Raw genomic sequence first — 18691 nt, 5'->3', positions numbered from 1 at the left:
GCCCTATTCACCCTCAAGGGATGTAAAAAGATTTAATCAGAATCTCAAGAAAAGGCTCAAAGCACATCTAGTTGAAAACCTATCATCCACAGCAGTACTAAAAAGCATATTACTTGAATACAGGGAAACACTAAACAACACTACAAGCCACTCTCCTGCCCTTGTGTAGCAGAGCAGCCTCGTCATAAGAAGCAGCAGTTAGACAAGAAATGTGAGGTGAAATACCCCTCCTTAAAATTTTTGGACTGGTTTAGAATATGCTTTCCCAATCTCTTACACAAGTTGCGTTCATTTTGGTCTGTACTTCGACAGTAATTTTCACCTGGCTTACGGGTCACGTTGACATGCCAGCCACCTCTAATGAAGTAGCTGCAACTGACTTCCGCCACAGCGATGAGGGTTTGTGACTTCACTGACGCCTGGTCCAAGAAACCTGCCAGGCTCCCGCCTGAACCAAATGTACAGGCTGACCCTCTGCAGCTTGAGCTACGCCCTGCCCTGTTCAGGCCTGCCAGAGGCTTCTCCACCGCAGGTATTATATTATTCAGTTAAATCACTCGTTGATTAAGTTGCTTAGTTGGAGCATAGCCTCGTACGTGGCAGAATAACCCACAAGGCTATGCTAGCAAAATGGCGCTGTACCGGGTTTGCACATCTACAGTAGGTTCAGGTCAAATTATTGCATTGTTCTCAAAGAGACTGAAATCCCTCTTTAAGGACAATATGTTCTTTTGGACCAAAAATAGTCCAGTGAATGTCAGGTGCCATGGAAACCAGATGAATCTTGTTTTTCAGTTCACTTGTGTGTCGCCACAACAAGGTCATTCCTGCTTCTATTACAAAAAAAATGGATTTTTGGACGACACTCTCGTGGTTATCATGTTTCCTGCCAGAGAAATGAATGAAGAATTGTTTGTGGCTCAGAACTACACCGTTAAGAAGGAAGACACATGGCAATGAGATGTACTGATTGAAGTCCTGACCTCTGACCTTTGACCATCCTGCATTGATTTAAATCACACAAACACATACGTGTACTGAACACAGAGATATGTACACACACAGACACACACAAAGATACTCATGCGCTCAGATGCACCTGCAGAAACACACACACTCTGAGACCCACAAACACACCACTGCACACACAAGATCAAAAGCTTACACACATCCATATACAAACACACCCAAAAATACACACACACATGTTCACACAAACAACCCACACATGCACCAGTAAGCCGTCTCTCTGTCCTCAGCTCAGATTCTCTGAGGTCACTGAAACAGTTGTCAAGTGTGCGGAGGTACAGCGAGTCATAGAAGATGAAGAGAAACTGATGAGATTAATTCGACAACGACACGGATGTTATGAAACAGTTAAGAGTATTAGTGATGGAGAGGCATACACACGCACGTTTCCACACAATAATAGATGTCTTGACTATAAAGATCACTTTATTTTATTTTTTACAAATATAGATTTCATTTACAGTTTATTACAAGCTGTAATTTACCATCCAAAATAAGAACAATCAATGGGTGTGAATCATAAACCTGTTCACAACCAGCGTTTCACATACACTGTCTTCTGTGGTCTTGCGGCATCAATAACATAACACAACAAAAGTACATCTTCGTTTAAAAATAATTTTTTCACAAAACAGCAACAAGATTAAAGACAGAATGTTTTTCTTTTTAAAAAGTGACAAATGAGCGAATTTCAGATCCCAGAAAACTGGAAATATCCAATTAATATTAGAATATTAACATTTTATAGCTCTATTTTAAAAGAGCCAATAAAACAATTTAATCACAAAACACAATTTAAATGTACATCGACTAGAAGACGTTTATTTTCTTTTCCACTCAAACATGACTGATCAGTGACACAAACTCCACTGTCAGCACTTTGATAGAATCACATTTACAACATCCAGCATTAAGTTTAAATGGAGACTCCTCTCCCCCCAACTTTGAGTTCTTGGTGGCCGGCTGGTAATTCCTCTTCATGAAGTGGGCAGGTAGTCTCTTGGTTCCTTCAAAGCAGAAATCAGCGTCTTTTTGTCTTCATATCACTCTGTAAGTAATCCATCAGTCATAGCCGACTGTGTGACCCCATCATTAAGAATCAAAGTATCAAAACACCCCAAAATAATTGGCTTCAGACTCACAAGTGTGGATCTGATCCTTTATTTCATGCAGACGTTACGATGAATGCTGAATATCAAATATATATAATATTAAGCCTATGTCTATTGGGAACCCCTCATGGCTTCTGTGTGCCCTGGATTTTACTCCAAAACATTTATGGTAATCGATCAACAACCATAGCTTCACTTTTTTTACTCTTCAGATCAAGGCTCAATGATGGACTTGTTCAGGTCAGTCAGAGCTTGTCCACGTCTAAAATGGATCCGCTTCCACAAAACATTAAGAATAAGAGCAGATGACAAAATATGTTTTCATGAAGCAAAGAAAAAAATAGACCGCCAAGTCATGGTGGCTGGAATTTGTCCCAGCAAATGAGAGACTTTCAGATGCTCAAGTGGTGATCGAGAACATGTGACATAGAAGACTAACTGACTCTGTGAGACATACAAACACCACATTGGCAACTGGACTGATCTGGAAATCAAAGAGAAAGAAGCATGCAGATCCTGATACGACACCCGCGGTGACTTCATTGTCACATCATCTTAGTTCAGAACCAGGGAAGCACTAATATCGTGCTTAATAAAGGGAACATCATGGTTGTGATGAAGGGGCGGGGCTTATCTGTTTGTCCCTTCAGGGTCTCCTGATTGGTTTGATCAGAGGTTGGGGGGCTTGGGGGTGCAGGGACAGTGCTGGGTGAAAGGGTTGTGCGGCTGGCGCACATGTCGTACAAGTTCCCGGAGAATTGAGCCTTCTTAGACTCTTGTCGTAGAGACTCCCAGATAGCTGCTGCTTCTCCGGGACATCCAGCCAGAGCAGAGTTGGCACAGACATGGAAGGTGTTCCATGACCTTCGAGACAGAGTTGTTGATGTATGTTTATGCACTGAATATATATTTTCAAGAGTGTTCTGCTGATAATTGTAAACAAAACATCTAAGAGAAGTTCAATCTAAGAGTAGTTTTAATGATCAAAGTGCTCTTGGCAGGATGTCGTGGTTTGAACATGTTTGTTTTAATAATTCTTCCTCTGACAAAGCAAATCTTCCTCCTCTATTTCAACCTGTCTTGATCCTGCTCTAGTCACAAATTACATCTTCATTTTCTCACGTTCATAATCTTTAGTGGTTCCTCTTCTCCATCCTCTTCAACTCCATTACCTTTCTTATCCCTATCAACGAAAGAATCTTTGTCTGATTCATTGTAGTTCAAGAATAAATACCTTCCAGATTTCAGTGTATAAACCTTTACTGATCCCAAATGTAAAGTTAAGGTGGGTTAGAAGCTGTTTTTATTTTTGCTTCATCAAGTCATTAGCAAGTAGATATTTAACTTTAACTTTAACTAAGCTCTTAAAAGTGATTTTTTTTTTTAAGGAACAAACTATTTTTTTGTTTTTATCCTTATATTAGATGCTAGTTGGTGTACTATGAGCACCACTAGATATGTAAACAGCCACAAACAAAAAATGCCCAGATTTTCCAGATGCAGGTCTAGAGGCTGGAGTATAAATGAGGGGTTACCATGGTGATACTCACTTGCAGATTGCGTCGATGTCCTGTGCGCCGTTATCTTTTTGTGTTTCCGCCAAACTGTCCCCGAGTGCCACCAAACACTGAGCAAAACTCTTGTAAATGGATCCACATGTTATAGGAATGGCAGCTCCGCCACACATGTGGACAAGACCTGTTGGAGACAAAGTCATTTCAGGAGTGCAAATATAATGTAAAAGTGATAAAAAGCTATTCATTTTAGAGCTTAAAAACACAAGCTTGTGAAAGTAAATGCAGCAAACAGGGGATGTCCAAATGTGTTGAGGTGTTAGCAACAGCACAGATATTCAGTATATATTGTTGAAAGTGAATGTAAAGGTCACGTTTTTATGCACTACTGTTGTCATCACATTCAAACACAAGCTCACTGCTGCCTACATGGATCAAATACATGTGTTTTGTTCTATTCATCTGGAGGGATTATTTATCTTAAAAGCTAACGTCACCATAGCTTTACATGTCACGTGTCCCTCCATTGATCACGTACGTTGCTGTATAAAAAAAACCTGGAGTGATATGTGAGGTGAAGGTTCTGACTGTTTCAATCGATTTTTTCATCTTATGGAAGACTTTTTATTTACTCATTTATTTACTTCACACCTGAAATCCCCCCTTTTTAGGGAACTTGTGGGAGCGTGATTGTTGTTAAACCCAGGTTATTTGATGAACTCAATGAAGAACAAATCAATAGTCATCGGTTGTTCAATATGTGGAAGTGGAGATCCTGTTCTGCCATGTTGGATGTGTCAATCAATTGGTAATTTCTAGCATCAGTCATTTTACCTGAATTTAAATGAGACATTTTCCATAACGCAAGTAGTTGTCTTTACCATATACACAGATTACGAGGAATGTATCAACATGTTTTCTAAATTGAAGGAGGATGTGAGCAAAGTGAGGCCTTCTTTAGACCAGTGACGCTCAACCTTTTTCTGTGATATACTTTGTGTAAAACATGTCTCCAGCCAAGTACCCTCAAGGGAAAACCTAGTGTTTTTGGTTGGTTACATTTTTTTTTACTGAACTTACAACAGTAAATTTAAAAAATAATTCTGTTTTTCTGCTGCCAGTTGGCGTAATTGTCACCCTACACAGAATAAAATATAGGCAAGTATTTAAACAAAGCAGAAATTTCTAATTCAAATCTGGAGGGTTGTAGAGGGGTTTTATACATATTTGCAACCCAAAGGATGGACCTTTGTGAATAACTACAGTTATGAAAAGCTGTTGTTAGATAGACATTAGAAACCCCATACAAAAGGATACAAAACAGTCCATTAAATGGCTGTATTCATCGTACACTTTTTCTATGGGCCAGTCTACTCTTGGTGTACCTTTAAGGTACTTCAGTGCATGAATCTTGGCAAATATCACATAGCAATGGACATGTTTTTGCGGGCGTGACTTTGAGGGAAATACCCAGGAAGAAGATAAACCCAGAAAACTGGTGAGATTATTGGATAACAGGATCACAGCCAATATTTGATGACAATAGCCATTCAGTGGATTCAAATGCTTATTAATTTCAATTAAACTTTGTAGTTTGTGTGTCTATAGCTGTGCAGTCAGAGACTCAGTAAGTCATTGCTGCCACTTTATGTTTGAATCCTTCCGAGCTGCTCAGCACATGAAGTGGGAGATGCTCTGGAAAGGTCGCCGTGTCGCCCTACAAACTATTCATGTTTTTGGAGTCGACCAAAATGTAGAGAAAACTTTGGAACCTCAAACTGAATGAATGCAGGTTCCCCACAAACCTCTTGCTAAATATGACCATGCTGCGAGGCTGCAGCACTGACCACTGTCAAACCATGCTGTGCAGCATAAGATCTGTTTCGGGTGAAATCTATCAGTGACAATGGAAGATGAGTTATCTGCAGCTGCGATCTGGCTTCTGTGGTGAAAAGCTTGTGAGCTGTCTGGGCTTTTTAAATTATCACATTCTTGGTACTTGATTTAGTGGATTAATCATCTAACAAGAGAGAGCAGAAAATGTCATCTGTGATTATTTTTCATTTTAAATACTCCACTTTGGTTCTTTTATTGATAGTGTTCTTCAGGGTGAGGATTCCACGCGGAGAGAGAGAGAAAGCAGCAATAAAATGTTTACAGGTTAAGACATTGAGGGCAGCAGGATTGTAACAGATGAAAGACGCACAGTAAAACTCTTGAGCCAAAGAAAACAACACAACAAAGAGGAAGCACATGTGTATCTGTTTCACAAACAGCATGTGGAGTCTCTGCAGGAGGAGCAAACTTGCTTGTTTAACAGAACATTTGTAATGTCTCAACATCAATACACTGAATCAACAGAAGGCGTCTTACTGAGGCAGAAGGCGAGGGGAAGCAGCATCACCGTGGTTCCTGGATGGGTCTTCATCTTCAGCGTGGAGCGGACTCCACCTCTGAACCAGAGGCTCTGATGTGGTCCGCTCTTCTGCGGTAAATCCACAGGGTTTAAGTTGCTTCTCTCAAATGTGATGTGTCCTGCCATCTGTTGGGAAGCCATGAGATTGCAAAAGTACAGCAATTACTACAGGCACAACCTCCTGGATTATATGTGAGCTTGTGTGTGTGTGTACATGAGTGTGTGTGTATGTGTACATGAGTGTGTGTGTGTGTACATGTAGGAGGGGCAGCTCCACCGAGAGCTTGGAAGCATCAAACACTGCACACCGGATTAAAGCCTTGTCATTTCCGGCCTTGAGTATTCCGAGCGTTTGAAACACAGAATTGTATGTAGTATTATGATCATTTTCCTGCTTGACAGAATGTTGTTTGGATGATAGCACAACTCTAGTCATGTTTAGTTGTTGTTGTTTGATGTGGACAGATGGAATGTCCCAGAGAGGGAAAAGAAAAGAGCTCCACCTGGGATTTAAAGCACCATTGAGAATAAAAGTATGCAGATTGGGGTTAGCTGAGTGATGTTACAATGTGACCGACAGCCCCCAAGAACAACATTTTCTATTGTAAGACCTTTCTTCTAATGTTCAGAAGACTTCTTTACTTAAGTGTGTGTCATGCATCCTGCGCTTCAACCTCTTAGCCCTGAAATCCATGGTTACGCCCCATTGGTGGCTTACCCTCCGTGCATTAGTATAAATCCTGGTTCACATCTGCATACCGACAGAGGAAGGATGGTAACCCATTGTTAATCTGCAGCTTAAAACAACCATTAACTGCAAAATAATCTGTCTGTGTCTGAAGCTGCTGCCCTGAATCAATAAATCATAGGGGCTAGTTTGGCTGCATCACAACTGTCAGTCTTCCACAGAACATCTGCATTAGATTGGGAAAGCTTTCTTCTTTCACGGAGCACGCTCCGTTGTTATCAATCATGTTCCGTAATTACTTCTGTTCAACTTCAAGATATTCCTCCGCTGAAAATGAATAAAACAAAAGCTAATTCTCTGTTATAAGTTGTCTTTCACTTTAAATTAGGTCTGTAATATTTGTCAGCATACAAATGAAATCAGTTTAGAATTCATATGCATTCCACTAATAAAGAAAAAAGTCAAAAAAAAGTGAAGTGATGATTAATAATAAACTTTGTTTATACAACCAAATATTTCTAAATAATAGTGAGTATACACATTTTATTGATCTCTCCTACTTCCTAATATGACTGACTCTGGGGAGATGTTTGATATTTAAACGCAGTCTTTTTTTCAGTTACTAAAAATGTGATTAGAAATATTAACCAATCAGATCACAGAGAACCAACAGCTGAAGTTGCTGCAGTACCAAAATCTATTTGAAATCAGAAGATGAAAAAAAATCTGAAATAAGAATTAACTGAATTTTTTACTTTTAGAAATATTTAAGACTAAAAACAGAAAGAATAAAAAAAGAATTCAACTTATTTTCACACTTATTATAAAAAAAATATTGGAACTTGGGTTTGTCAGCTTGACTTTGTCTTAACTTCGTCATCCTCCTTGGTCTTAACTTTTTCTCCAAGCTTCTACTTGATCTTCCCTTTGAGCTGCTCATCTCCGATGTTGATCCTATCTTCATCTCTACCACCAATGGTCTAAACCAGTCTAGACTATTGTTTAATGTGAAAATGAAGGATAACATGAAATTAAGTTTTTATATTATAAAGTGAAATTATTGCATTGTAATGAAGTAATAAAAAGCTTAAATTAATTGTATTGTTTGTTTTTATTTGGAAAAAATAGTAAATAAAAAATGTAAACACTTGAGTCCTAAATTAAGAAACTTCAACAAGTTAAATTAAGAATTGAAGTAATTAAAAGTAAATACATAAAACATGAATGTCATCATCAACTAGTCTGTCCATCAAAAATAAAAAAGAAAGGGTGAGATGTGCTTGCTGATGTAATCCTTTTCTCACCTTCAATCCAGCAGTAATTCTGAAGGAACACCGAACCTCTCTTTCACTCCTACAAAAGAAGTGTGATGTACAAAATGTCTTCTTTACCAATTTAAAAACCCACACTATCTGATATAATAGTTTGTGTTTTACTCAAACTTTCTAACAGAGTCTTCCTACAAGTGGATGGAAATGTGATTATACAAAGTGTTATCTTCAAGCTATTATGAAAAGAAACTGTAAGACGTTTTTAAAAATTATATATATACAAATTTAATAATGAAAGAGAGGCGTAGACGCTTAATTATTGACTGTTTATGTGTAGTTATACAGTAGGAGAGCATGGACCAGCTGGATAATGAATAAGTTTAAATTAATAAGCAAGTGAATAAGTTGTGTCAAAGATAAAATCACAGTCAAGTTGAAATGAGAAAATATGATCCATTTGACTGACAGAACTGGATTAAAGCATTATGCAACAAGGTGGTGGGGTAAAAAAAAATCAGATGAGATTAGGACATGGATTGTCGCTTTCTAAAATATCCTGTCTATTTATCTCTGTGAAATCAACATGGGTTCTAGAATTATTTGGTTAAAGATACACAAATTAAATGTTCCTGTATGTCGGTTACCATGGCAACATTCTAGGAAATTCATTAGTGGAATGAGAATCAAATCCTCAATCATAGTAAAACAGATTAAGCAAATTAGTTGGTGTAACTGCAGAGGTCGTGTTCCGATTTGACGTGGCTGCCATCTAGAGGGTGAAAGTCATGCAGCAGCATGTCCTCTTGGAATGATTCTGAAAGTGTCATTTTCAAATGTCACTTTCAGAAGGATTCTCCTAATGAGCACCACTGCAGGTCATGTCCAATAGAAATCAGAGAACAACACAGAACAACTACATCAAAGGTCACAAAAGTGTGTTGTTTGTCTCGCCCACATTTCTTTTTGTCTTCTAAAGTTTTCTTCTTTGAATCATTGATAACTTTTAAATGTACCAGATTCAAATCAATTCACAGCAGGGTATCTCTTGATCAGCCGCTGAATCATATCTGACTTATCAAGCAATGGGACAAGTATAGGCATAAAAACAAACTTTCATTTTTGGAGTCTTTACGGTCTGCATGCTGCTAACGTGTCCCGGGTGACAGCAGGAAGCTATCAAACCCATTCTGGTTTGTGCCTTCCGAAAGGAAGTACGTACCTATCACTGTAACACTGCCATTGACTTATTGTTGATTCGCTGAGATCGTTTTTTTTATTTTCTCCCTTGTATTATTGCTTAAACTGTAGAGTGTCCTGAGACAACCTTGTTGTGAAGACACATTATACCATTATTACCATTACGTTGTCATTATTGTGGTGCCTAGTATAGAGGATAGAGCTGTGAGCAGTAATACGTTAGCAAAGGACACAGTAGTGTAAATGAATTTTAATTTAAAATGACGCTGTCACAGACATACGTTATAGTTTGAAAACAGAATTGTGGGCCTTAAGAGTTATCTGGTCCAAATCATACAGCAGAAATTGGATTACACACTGTGAAGCATCCGCCAACAGTTTGCACTGGCATGTTTATTCATTTATGGTCTGGTTTAAAAAAGAAATTCTTGTTTTCAAAACGTTTTTCAAGTTTAGACATAGGATGTAAAGCAATAAACAGGACATTGATCTCACCTTTAATGTGACCAAATAAATGAAGTAACTACAATGTATTCAGCCTTTACTTTTTTGTTTACAACACACTGCATGGTCTTTAAAAACATCTCCATCCCCTCACTAAGAGAAGTCTTTATGACACCTAAGCTACTTCCCGGACTTCCTAAAAAGTTGAGCCAAAGTAACCTCCGTCCTTGGCGATCATGCATTGTCATCGCAGAGGTGTCAACTCCGCAGGTGCGTCTCTCGCCAGTTGGCGTATTTCTTGCGGACCTCGGGGGGAACAGGGCTCCCGTGCAGCAGTCGGTCCCGCTCGCGAACATCATCCCGCAGCTTGGCTTCCGTCAGCCTCAGCTGTCTGATGGTGGCCTTCATCTCCTTCATCTTCACCTCCATCAGGGCGATGATGTCTCGCTGTTCGTTCAGTTTCCGCAGCAACTCTGTAGACGTGGTCCCGGTGGTCAGCGAGTACGAGTGGTCTAGAGGACTGCTGGTGACGCTGACGAACTGCACCCCTGCGTTCTGTGCTTTCGGATCCACTGAGATGTTGGACATTAAATCGTCTTCTAACTGGGCGCCGAAACTGGTCGCCTCCGTCTTGGAGGGCAGTCGAGCCGTGCCCAGATACTCCCCGTTGTACCCGATCTGTACCACGGTGATCGTGTCGTCGCTGGCCTGGCCCCCTTGCGTCCCTTCAGCTCCCTCCACGGTGCCACACACACTGGCCAGGACCATCCCGGTGGTCGCAGCGGCTGCCGTGGCAGGGGCAGGGCCGCCCGCGGGGACCTTCCTGCCCCTGCCACGGCGAATCCTGCGCTCGTTTACACCCCGTAGAGGAAAGAGAGACGGTACTCGGATAGTGTAGGTTTTTCGCCCACCGGCGAAATGCACGCTGCAGACCCGGTGCCCGGTGGTGGGCTGGAAGGTGCTGAAGCAGCCGCTGACCCCTGCCCGCGAGATGTTCCTCAGCCACTGCTCCCGCAGCGCGCTGTCCTTAGGAAACGTGTAGAAGCGGAGCTCCCGGTCGCGGTGCGAGTTGTTGTAGCAGCCGGGGACGCAACACGTGAACCCGGGCATCTTGACTCCAAAAGAGGCTAAAAAAACAAAGCGTTCAAAGTTATTTTTTTTCTGTGTTGTTTTTAATCGGAACGGCCTGCTGCTAAAACTACACGTCCCAGAACGCAGCCCACTTCCTGTTTCTCTTTGATGCACATTCAGAGAAGCGCTTGTTTTTACCTGCGCACTATGTAGATGCTTCGTGGACGTCCCCCAAATTGTTGAGGAGGCGTCGTTCCTGGTGGAGATTGTCTTTTTTTGTGTTCTTGACGATGTTATCTATGCAACTACTCCGCCATTTAGAACTAAAAGTCCCAGAATCCCATTCGTTCTCTTCCGGTGTTTTTTGTCACCGCTGCTGCTGCCACTGGCCGGTCGCAGTACTGCATGTCCGAATTGCGTCTGGCGATAAATATATTTTTTAAAGTAGGATAATTATACCTAACAGAGAGTACATTTTAAAAATCCCCGTGTTGTATAAAAAATAAAATATGCCATCTAATACTTACATATTTATATTTGAAACGTTTCACACTAAATTGTTTACATTTTTTACAACACATATATACACATATAAATCTGGCTTCTATTTATTTATTTATTTTCTCGGGTCAAGCATATGTGAATAGAAAGTGTCTCGCCGTGTGTTTTGCACACAAATGAACAGATTTCTTTGATACCATTTATATTGACACGTTGACTTGTCCTAAATGAGTCTTAAAGTATTGCTGAGCTAGTATGCTGGTTATACTTGTGACGTTTCTGCGCACATGTCACTGCTTTCCGCTGGTCTGCGCATCTGCGGCGGTGTCTCCTCCTCCAGCTCCACTGATGTTAACGAGGTAACCATTAGCAACTGGGCAGTGCCCGGGTCAACACCCGACTTTACCGACGATGTGGCCTTACTATACACAATAGGTAAGAAGACCTCACACCGTGTGTCGGCTGTCGTCGCGAAGAAGTCAGTTAACTTTGGCCATTCTTGTGTTTTTGCGAATGAATATACTTTATGTTGGTTCTCCTTTAGCAGCTAGCCTGCTGGCGAGTTTATGCTAGCTAGTGTTACTATCACTCACCCGTGGGGCTCGTGGCTGGTCTGTGATCTGTTACTCATTATCAATGGTATGTTTAACTTACTTACCAAACTGTTTTCGATCGAATTGTGGCGATAGACGTGCGAGGCAAGACCAGGGTTAGCTGTACTTGTTGGGAAGCTAATTTGGATTCTTCCGACTGTCACAATGAATGATCGGTTTTATCTTGTAAATGTGATTTGCCTGAAACCATATCGCACGGGAGACGAACTGCTTCAAACACATTTATCAGACGTGTGTCCTAGAACAACGTCGCTGATATGAGTTAGTCATGTTTGCATGTCCATAGACACGTAAGCACTAGTGCATGACACACGTTTGGATCAATAATTGTTCTTCGTTGTCAGAACCCCGACAGGTTCCTGACGTGAATCTAGTAAAACCAGTTGATCCGCTTCCTCCTCTTCTTACTACGTCCACTTCATGCAAAGTCCAAACAGAAACCTAAACTACTACTAAAGTGCGTCCGACTTGCCATGCAACAAATTGTTGAATGGATGTATTTTGCTTTTTGGAGTTCATATTAAACTGGTTTGAAAGTATTTTAAATTGGACGCAAAATTCTGAAATACCTTTAAAAACCTGTATTGTAGAAATAGTAATTGTATTAATGATATTGTGCTTAATCATTTTCACTGTTAAAAATATATATTTTTTAAATAAAAACATATAATCATATTTCATATGTAGTGGCCTAACCAGAAGTTAAGAACATTTGTTTATTAAAAAAAACATTGTTAAGTTATTATGTTTTATTTTTATTACATAGGTATAAAAATTTACAAAATAATTTCCTTCTTTTGTACCAATTATGAGTTGTAATGTAACCGTTGGTGGCGCTGCTATCATTAAAAAGATGCTATGAACAGAGGTTGAATGCAAATTTAATTTTTTATGAATGTAGCAAAAGTATACAAAAAATTACTTGAAACTCACCATATCCTCACTTCTGTAGGTGAGTCGACCCAATGCTGTAGATGTGGATGTTGCCATGTTGCCAGGAGTTGGTGTTTTTGGGACGGGGAGCACAGCCCGAGTGCTCGTCCCTTTGTTGAAAGCTGAAGGGTTTGAGGTCCATGCACTCTGGGGTCCGAGCGAGGAGGAGGCCCGATGCCTGGCAAAGGAGCTTGGCATCCCGTTTCATACTAGCAGATCAGATGACGTCCTGCTCCACCAAGATGTTGACCTCGTCTGTATCTACATCCCTCCGTCCATGACTCGGCAGATTGCTGTTAAAGCACTAGGTGAGTCGTCTGAATACTTGTGTGTAACTGGTTAGCTTTTGCATATGCACGGTAATCACATTGGTGGACATTTTGAGCTAGGAATAACTTCTATTGTCACAATATAATCATTAATTTTGATCGCATCACTCTTTGTTAATATTATGTTCTAATAACAACATGTCCATCCAAATAATTCTCGAGCGTTGAACTCGGCTTCCTGTTGCAGTCGCTACTTCCTGAGTTAGATTTCATCCCTTGATTAGGCCCAAAAACCAAACGCACCCACAAGGAGTTTTTCTACGCTGCTAGATCCCTGTTATAATAATTGGTATTCCTTTTGACTTCTGTTTTTTATGCATATAATAAAGTTTTGCATCTAAATTTCACAAGTGGAATTCAAGCCAAATGTGTTTACTTTTAGTGCCATATTTGAAGTTGTTATGCATTAATATATAAAAAATAATGAAGACATATTTCATACGAACAAGTAGAATTGTATCACCTAAGAGAGAAAGTTCTGATTTTGGTCACCATGTTGCCAGGAAATGTGACGTATGCTATTTAATCCAACTCTTTCACTGTGTACAATTTTTTTAGGTCAACAATACATTATTGTGGCAGGTTATTATTTTAATTGAATTCAGTCAAATGCAGTGTCTTGAATGACGTGTTTTCTCCTCCATTTTTAGGTATCGGTAAGAATGTTGTCTGTGAGAAAGCGGCCACTGTTGTGGATTCATTCAAGATGGTCACAGCAGCCAGGTATTACCCCCAGCTGCTGAGCATAATGGGAAATCCTCTTCGCTTCTTGCCTGCCTTCGTCGCCATGCATCAACACCTAATGGATGGATACGTGGGGGAGGTGAATGTGTGTGACGTCCGTGTCTATGGCCCCAGCCTCCTGGACCATGTGTATGGCTGGACTTGTGAGGAGCTGATGGGAGGCGGGGGTCTTCACACTGTCGGATCCTACATCATTGACCTCGTAACCTACTTGACTGGGGCACGTGCCCAGCGGGTTCACGGTTTACTGCGGACATTTGTACAGCAGAACGGCAACATCAGAGGCATCCGACGAGTTACCAGTGATGACTTCTGCTTCTTCCAGATGTTGATGGGAACACCTGGGTCCGCCTCCGCAGGTGTGTGCTGCACTGTGACCCTAAACTTCAACATGCCTGGTTCATTCATGCACGAGGTCATGATTGTTGGATCTTCCGGGAGATTGTTAGCAAGGGGCACTGATTTGTACGGTCACCGCAATGAGCATAGAACTGAGGAGCTGTTGCTCAAGGAAAGTGTCTATTCTGGGCCGCAGGCGACCGAGATCCCTTTACCACACTTGCAGGGCCTCAGCTCCATGGTCAAAGCACTGAAACAGTCTTTTCAGGCTCACGAGGAGCGTCGATCGTGGGATCGTGGACCTGTGGCCACAGCTGCAACGTTCGAGGAGGGTCTGTACGTGCAGTCAGTGGTGGAGGCGGTGAAGCGGTCTAGCTCTAGTGGAGAGTGGGAGAGCGTAGAGATCATCAGTCAGGAGCCGGATCCAAACCACAACCTGTGTGAGGCACTGCAGCGGAATAAAAACTGAATGTATTTATTTACCCAATGACACTAATATCACCTGAATATGAATGTCTCCCTCAACTACTGGGCTTTAGTTCCAACTAATCCATCACTCACTGAACTTCAAGCTGCTTACTTTTGGTCTTGGCTCACCACTTGCTCACATGTGAAACTGCAAAGTATATTTTGATATGAAATCTCAATACTCATTTCTATATATTTTCTCTACCAAAAGCACCTTCTGAAGTTTTCACTGTTGCCCATTATACATGTAAACAATTTGATCAACAAAATGGCGTCACTTGTGATGCTGCACAAGGTTGACACTGAGCTGTTATGTGTATTTTAAAAACATTTTCCATTTAACAGTGCAAGTGTGACACTAACATTTTAATGTGTAGTTTGTCGTTGTTATCGCGCACACAAATTCATATTCTACAACTTTATTGGACAACTCATTCAGAGAACTAACTGACATTGATTACCTAATTTATACATCACTAGTTTCAGTTTGGTGCTAATGATTTAAAGGAAGATTCTTTGCAAATTGTAACTAAAACTTCGGCAAAATATTTTGTTTTTGTTGGTCACCGAATATTGCGTATCTGAGTTAATGCGGTAGTTGGTGTTCTTTTTAGAAAGTAACAACTTGTATTTTTTTCGTTTTAGCAGGAGGGCTAGGTAGCAACAGGGGAATGACACACATCTGTCCTGTGACCTCTGTAGGGTTGGAATGCAGTTCATGGGATCCATGTTGACACTGATTCTCTTTAAGTCTTTAACATAATGACCACCTTCCAACTGTGTCAGTATTCTGATGCCTCTCTGTTGCTCTTGTGGGGTTTCCCAGTCCTACTTGCTCAGTACTTGATTGAAGGTTTTCTCATTTTTTCAATAATCTTGGAGACAAAATTATTGCAGATGATGTTTCTGTTTTTTCGTGTACCGGTTGCATTTGCTTGCAGCATGGGTTCCTATCCTTACTGGCAGGTAGAAACAATTGTTTTATCTCCTTAATCTCTATATTTTTTGCTTGTGTATTTGATTATTAAACATACTAATGAATCCACATTAGGGAACCCCAAAAGAGCTAGTGGTACAATGTGTCATTATGTTGGTGGCTGAGAGATCTAAAATGCTTATGTTTGTTTGATTGTTATTTTTATTTTAAAGTCACTGATTTGTAAACCACTGGATTTTTGTAAGATTGTATGCTAATAGCTTCTGTATTTAGCAGGTGCTTAACTATGAGACTGTTATCCATGCTTCCCCATGGATGTATAGTGAAACATGAAGCATTTGATCTTAACAAAAGGGGGCTCAAATATGCAAGAAGCCAGATGATAACATTCCAGACATGATATTGTTCAAGGTTTATGTTTGAATTGCACTGATAATTAATACTGAGCGCATTATTTAAATTAAGCATAATTCCTCCTCAGGGAAGCTGACTAACATTTCTCTGTGAAATCTTTATTTTTAATTTATTTATGTAGATATGAGGGGTGAAAGGAGTTTTGTCATGTATTGTTTTTTGTCCTGTGAATTTTAGTTATGCTGTTATTTATTTAGTTGTTTAATGTTATTAATTGAGGCCATTTAAGCTACTGCTTTTACATTTGAGTAGGAAAACTGCTGTTCATCTATCTGACATGCTTCATATAATAAACATTCTGTTCATTTTTATTAAAATGTTGGTTGCAGCTTTATCGGAATTCTACATAAATGCGGGTTTCTGTTTAAATGTGTACAATGACGGAAGCATACCTTGCTGTGATGTTATAAGTGACCGTCTGTTTGAACCCCATGACATCATAGGAATCAAAGACTCCTTGTTTATATAAGCAGGTGTCACATTTTCTGAAGAGGACCAAATATACTAAGTCAGGCAATTGGTAGATACCAAGATGTCATCCAAAATGTTATGTCCGAACACCCTGAAGATTTTGTTTGAGTGTGTGTCCAGGGCAACACTCCTCGCAAAGCCTGCTGGAATCACTCCATTTGCAGAGCAGTATCTTGCAGAGTTAAATGATTTCAGCAGAGATCGAGAAGGGGAGAATCCAAAGATAACGGTATTCCTCTTCCAGGAAATGTGGGGTGAGCGATGACATGAAAAGTTGTTGTAAATTACTGACAAAGCCTATGAATGAATATGTTGCATATGATTACGTTCAAGCTTAAGCCTCTGGTGTCACACTCAATGATGTGGCTAATGTTGACATCTACAACATTTTATTACTTTGCTCCTACTAATCTTTCTATATTACATTTGTCAACACTCCCAAGCTGACAACATTCTCTTTTTCCTGACACATCACCTTTCTGAGGACAGAAATGCGCCTGTTTTTTTAAACTGTTTGGAATCTCGAGCATCAGAATTCTTTAACTTTTCTTTTTAGTTGAGGTTCATGCACTCTGGGGTCCGAGTGAGGAGGAGGCTCGATCCTCCTCGCCTGGGCCTTACATTTGGCATAGCTCATAAGTATAATGGGTTGTTTTTTTTGTTTTTTTTCCTGTTATAGTGTCTTTATTTTCCCCCAAAAATGACTGTTTAATCCTGATTGAACAGACTTAAGTTCAGTTCAGTTTATGAGTTATTGTGATTTACTGTCTTCTACAGAGAAACGACTCTTACCGCTCAACAGCACACAAATCAGCACACTGGAGGATGACAGCTCCCCTCAAACCATGGCGGCAGGCATTACCGAGGTCCTCAGGAGATTGTCCCCACAGTTGCCTTTGGTTTTTGAACAGCAGCAGAGATCACCAGCACCTCTAACTGAAAAGATCAACACTGATGGAAATGTACCCCTAACCTTGGCCTTAACACCAGGACCTCCAGTAGCCGACAAAAAAGTCAAGCGAGGCACACAGTCAGTCACCCCTAGAGTGCGAGTGAAGGGACAAGCTCCCGATGTAGCTTCTGTGAAGGCGCGGAGAGTGTCATCTGTTAAAGTGGTAACTAGACCAGATCAAAAGGCATCCGCTATAGGTCCCCAAAAGCCTTTGGCAGCACAGCATGTCACCATTGCAGGTGATGACGCAAACGTTTTTCCTGAAACCGAGGTCAAAAAGGAAAAGGTAGTCCGACAGCTAAATGGCAGAACTGGAACAATGAAATCTTCAAAACCAGCATCGACCAAACCACCACCACCAACACCTATCAAAACAAAAAAACCCTGGGCAGTTCTACGGCCAGAGGAGAAACAAAGGGTGCTGTGGTCAGACAGAGAGGCAGTCAAGCCAGTTTTAAAAGTGGGAGATCGCAACGGTGAGTCACAACCAAAACTGGCGACGTTCCACCACATTGCGAGTCAAGATGGCATTAAATTTAAGTGTTTGGAATGTATAAATGACGGAAAATAATTGTGACAAATCAATCCTCCTTGCTTAGATTTTGTGAAGATCCCTGGAGTGGCACAGTGAACGGTAATTGAATTGCTCCTAAATTCACAACCTGATAACCAGCAAGTGCCCCTTACACGTGGAGCTAGCATGCTTTTATTCACCGAGCAAGAAGCATGCCGATTAGTAGAGATAACACGCATTTAAAAAGTGTGGGTGTCTAGATGTGCATGGGTCTTGTGATTCACCAATGGACTATGCAGTGCAAACCTTCGGCCCTGGCTGGCTTGGATTTGCCAAACAGCCACCTACCAACAACAAACTGCCTCAAGTCTCAACAGATACTCATTTAAGAACTACTCAAGGTTGTCTTTTCTCAAAAGTATTGTTTGGGCATTAAGAGTTTAGAGGGGTTTTAGATACTTTGCTTAAAAATTAAAGGTTAACAGTTGATGATGACGCAACATTAAGTTTCATTTGAATTTGACGCAATTAAGAAGCATCAAGCTGAAGTTGTTGTGAATTTAAAAGAAGAATCACTTTTCTCAGAGCACGAGTCAATGCTATCGCACAAACCACCTTGAAGGACAAAATAAACTGTTTAAACCGCAAACCTCCTCGGCTCAATCTTTATTCATCTCCAACCACCGATGTACAACCAGGGCCGGGTCTAGACAGGCATGTATGAGGGGGCAGC

At 40.6% G+C, this 18691-nt stretch overlaps 4 protein-coding genes across 6 annotated transcripts; 2 read left to right on the top strand and 2 right to left on the bottom strand.

Moving 5' to 3' along the window:
- Positions 1-1599: 1599 nt before the first annotated feature.
- nrn1lb (neuritin 1-like b) lies at positions 1600-6263 on the bottom strand. Of its 2 annotated transcripts, none has more exons than XM_087792883.1 (3): positions 6029-6263; positions 3692-3839; positions 1600-3005 (listed from the first exon to the last, which is right to left on the bottom strand). In XM_087792883.1, the coding sequence occupies exons 1-3, from the start codon at positions 6210-6212 to the stop codon at positions 2702-2704; spliced, it is 636 nt and encodes a 211-aa protein (XP_087649009.1). In that variant the 5' UTR covers positions 6213-6263; the 3' UTR covers positions 1600-2701. The 2 variants fall into 2 exon arrangements, with proteins under 2 accessions (XP_087649009.1, XP_087649010.1); XM_087792884.1 differs by lacking the exon at positions 1600-3005 and adding an exon at positions 3076-3324.
- A 3324-nt stretch (positions 6264-9587) lies between these two features.
- On the bottom strand, positions 9588-11328 carry thap11 (THAP domain containing 11). Its single transcript, XM_087792882.1, has 2 exons — positions 10941-11328; positions 9588-10798 (listed from the first exon to the last, which is right to left on the bottom strand). Exon 2 carries the CDS (start codon positions 10779-10781, stop codon positions 9930-9932), a length of 852 nt encoding a protein of 283 aa, XP_087649008.1. The 5' UTR covers positions 10782-10798; positions 10941-11328; the 3' UTR covers positions 9588-9929.
- gfod2 (glucose-fructose oxidoreductase domain containing 2) lies at positions 9756-16332 on the top strand. 2 transcript variants are annotated; one of them, XM_087792880.1, is made up of 3 exons: positions 9756-9941; positions 12810-13098; positions 13770-16332. In XM_087792880.1, exons 1-3 carry the CDS (start codon positions 9756-9758, stop codon positions 14669-14671), a joined length of 1377 nt encoding a protein of 458 aa, XP_087649006.1. In that variant the 3' UTR covers positions 14672-16332. The 2 variants fall into 2 exon arrangements, with proteins under 2 accessions (XP_087649006.1, XP_087649007.1); XM_087792881.1 differs by lacking the exon at positions 9756-9941 and adding an exon at positions 11593-11678.
- Positions 16333-16461: 129 nt separating this feature from the next.
- LOC148078868 (uncharacterized) lies at positions 16462-18595 on the top strand. Its single transcript, XM_087792879.1, has 2 exons — positions 16462-16746; positions 17270-18595. Exons 1-2 carry the CDS (start codon positions 16554-16556, stop codon positions 18013-18015), a joined length of 939 nt encoding a protein of 312 aa, XP_087649005.1. The 5' UTR covers positions 16462-16553; the 3' UTR covers positions 18016-18595.
- The last annotated feature ends 96 nt before the right edge of the window (positions 18596-18691 follow it).

Source organism: Callionymus lyra, chromosome 6, assembly GCF_982586985.1.
Source record: "Callionymus lyra chromosome 6, fCalLyr1.hap1.1, whole genome shotgun sequence".
NCBI classification, from domain to species: domain Eukaryota; kingdom Metazoa; phylum Chordata; class Actinopteri; order Syngnathiformes; family Callionymidae; genus Callionymus; species Callionymus lyra.
The sequence above is the reverse complement of the archived record's forward strand: the minus strand, read 5'-3'. Positions and strand labels throughout refer to the sequence as shown.

Bases quoted from the DNA above. Each gene is read 5' to 3' on its own strand.
- nrn1lb (XM_087792883.1), bottom strand. From the start codon at position 6,212: ATGGCTTCCCAACAGATGGCAGGACACATCACATTTGAGAGAAGCAAC. The intron at 3,840-6,028 runs GTAAGACGCCTT...TGTCTCCAACAG, and splicing joins TCCCCTCGCCTTCTGCCTCA to GTCTTGTCCACATGTGTGGC. The intron at 3,006-3,691 runs GTGAGTATCACC...TCTGTCTCGAAG, and splicing joins GACATCGACGCAATCTGCAA to GTCATGGAACACCTTCCATG.
- gfod2 (XM_087792880.1), top strand. From the start codon at position 9,756: ATGTATTCAGCCTTTACTTTTTTGTTTACAACACACTGCATGGTCTTT. The intron at 9,942-12,809 runs GTGCGTCTCTCG...TCACTTCTGTAG, and splicing joins CAGAGGTGTCAACTCCGCAG to GTGAGTCGACCCAATGCTGT. The intron at 13,099-13,769 runs GTGAGTCGTCTG...CTCCATTTTTAG, and splicing joins GATTGCTGTTAAAGCACTAG to GTATCGGTAAGAATGTTGTC.
- thap11 (XM_087792882.1), bottom strand. From the start codon at position 10,781: ATGCCCGGGTTCACGTGTTGCGTCCCCGGCTGCTACAACAACTCGCAC.
- LOC148078868 (XM_087792879.1), top strand. From the start codon at position 16,554: ATGTCATCCAAAATGTTATGTCCGAACACCCTGAAGATTTTGTTTGAG. The intron at 16,747-17,269 runs GTGAGCGATGAC...TGTCTTCTACAG, and splicing joins CCTCTTCCAGGAAATGTGGG to AGAAACGACTCTTACCGCTC.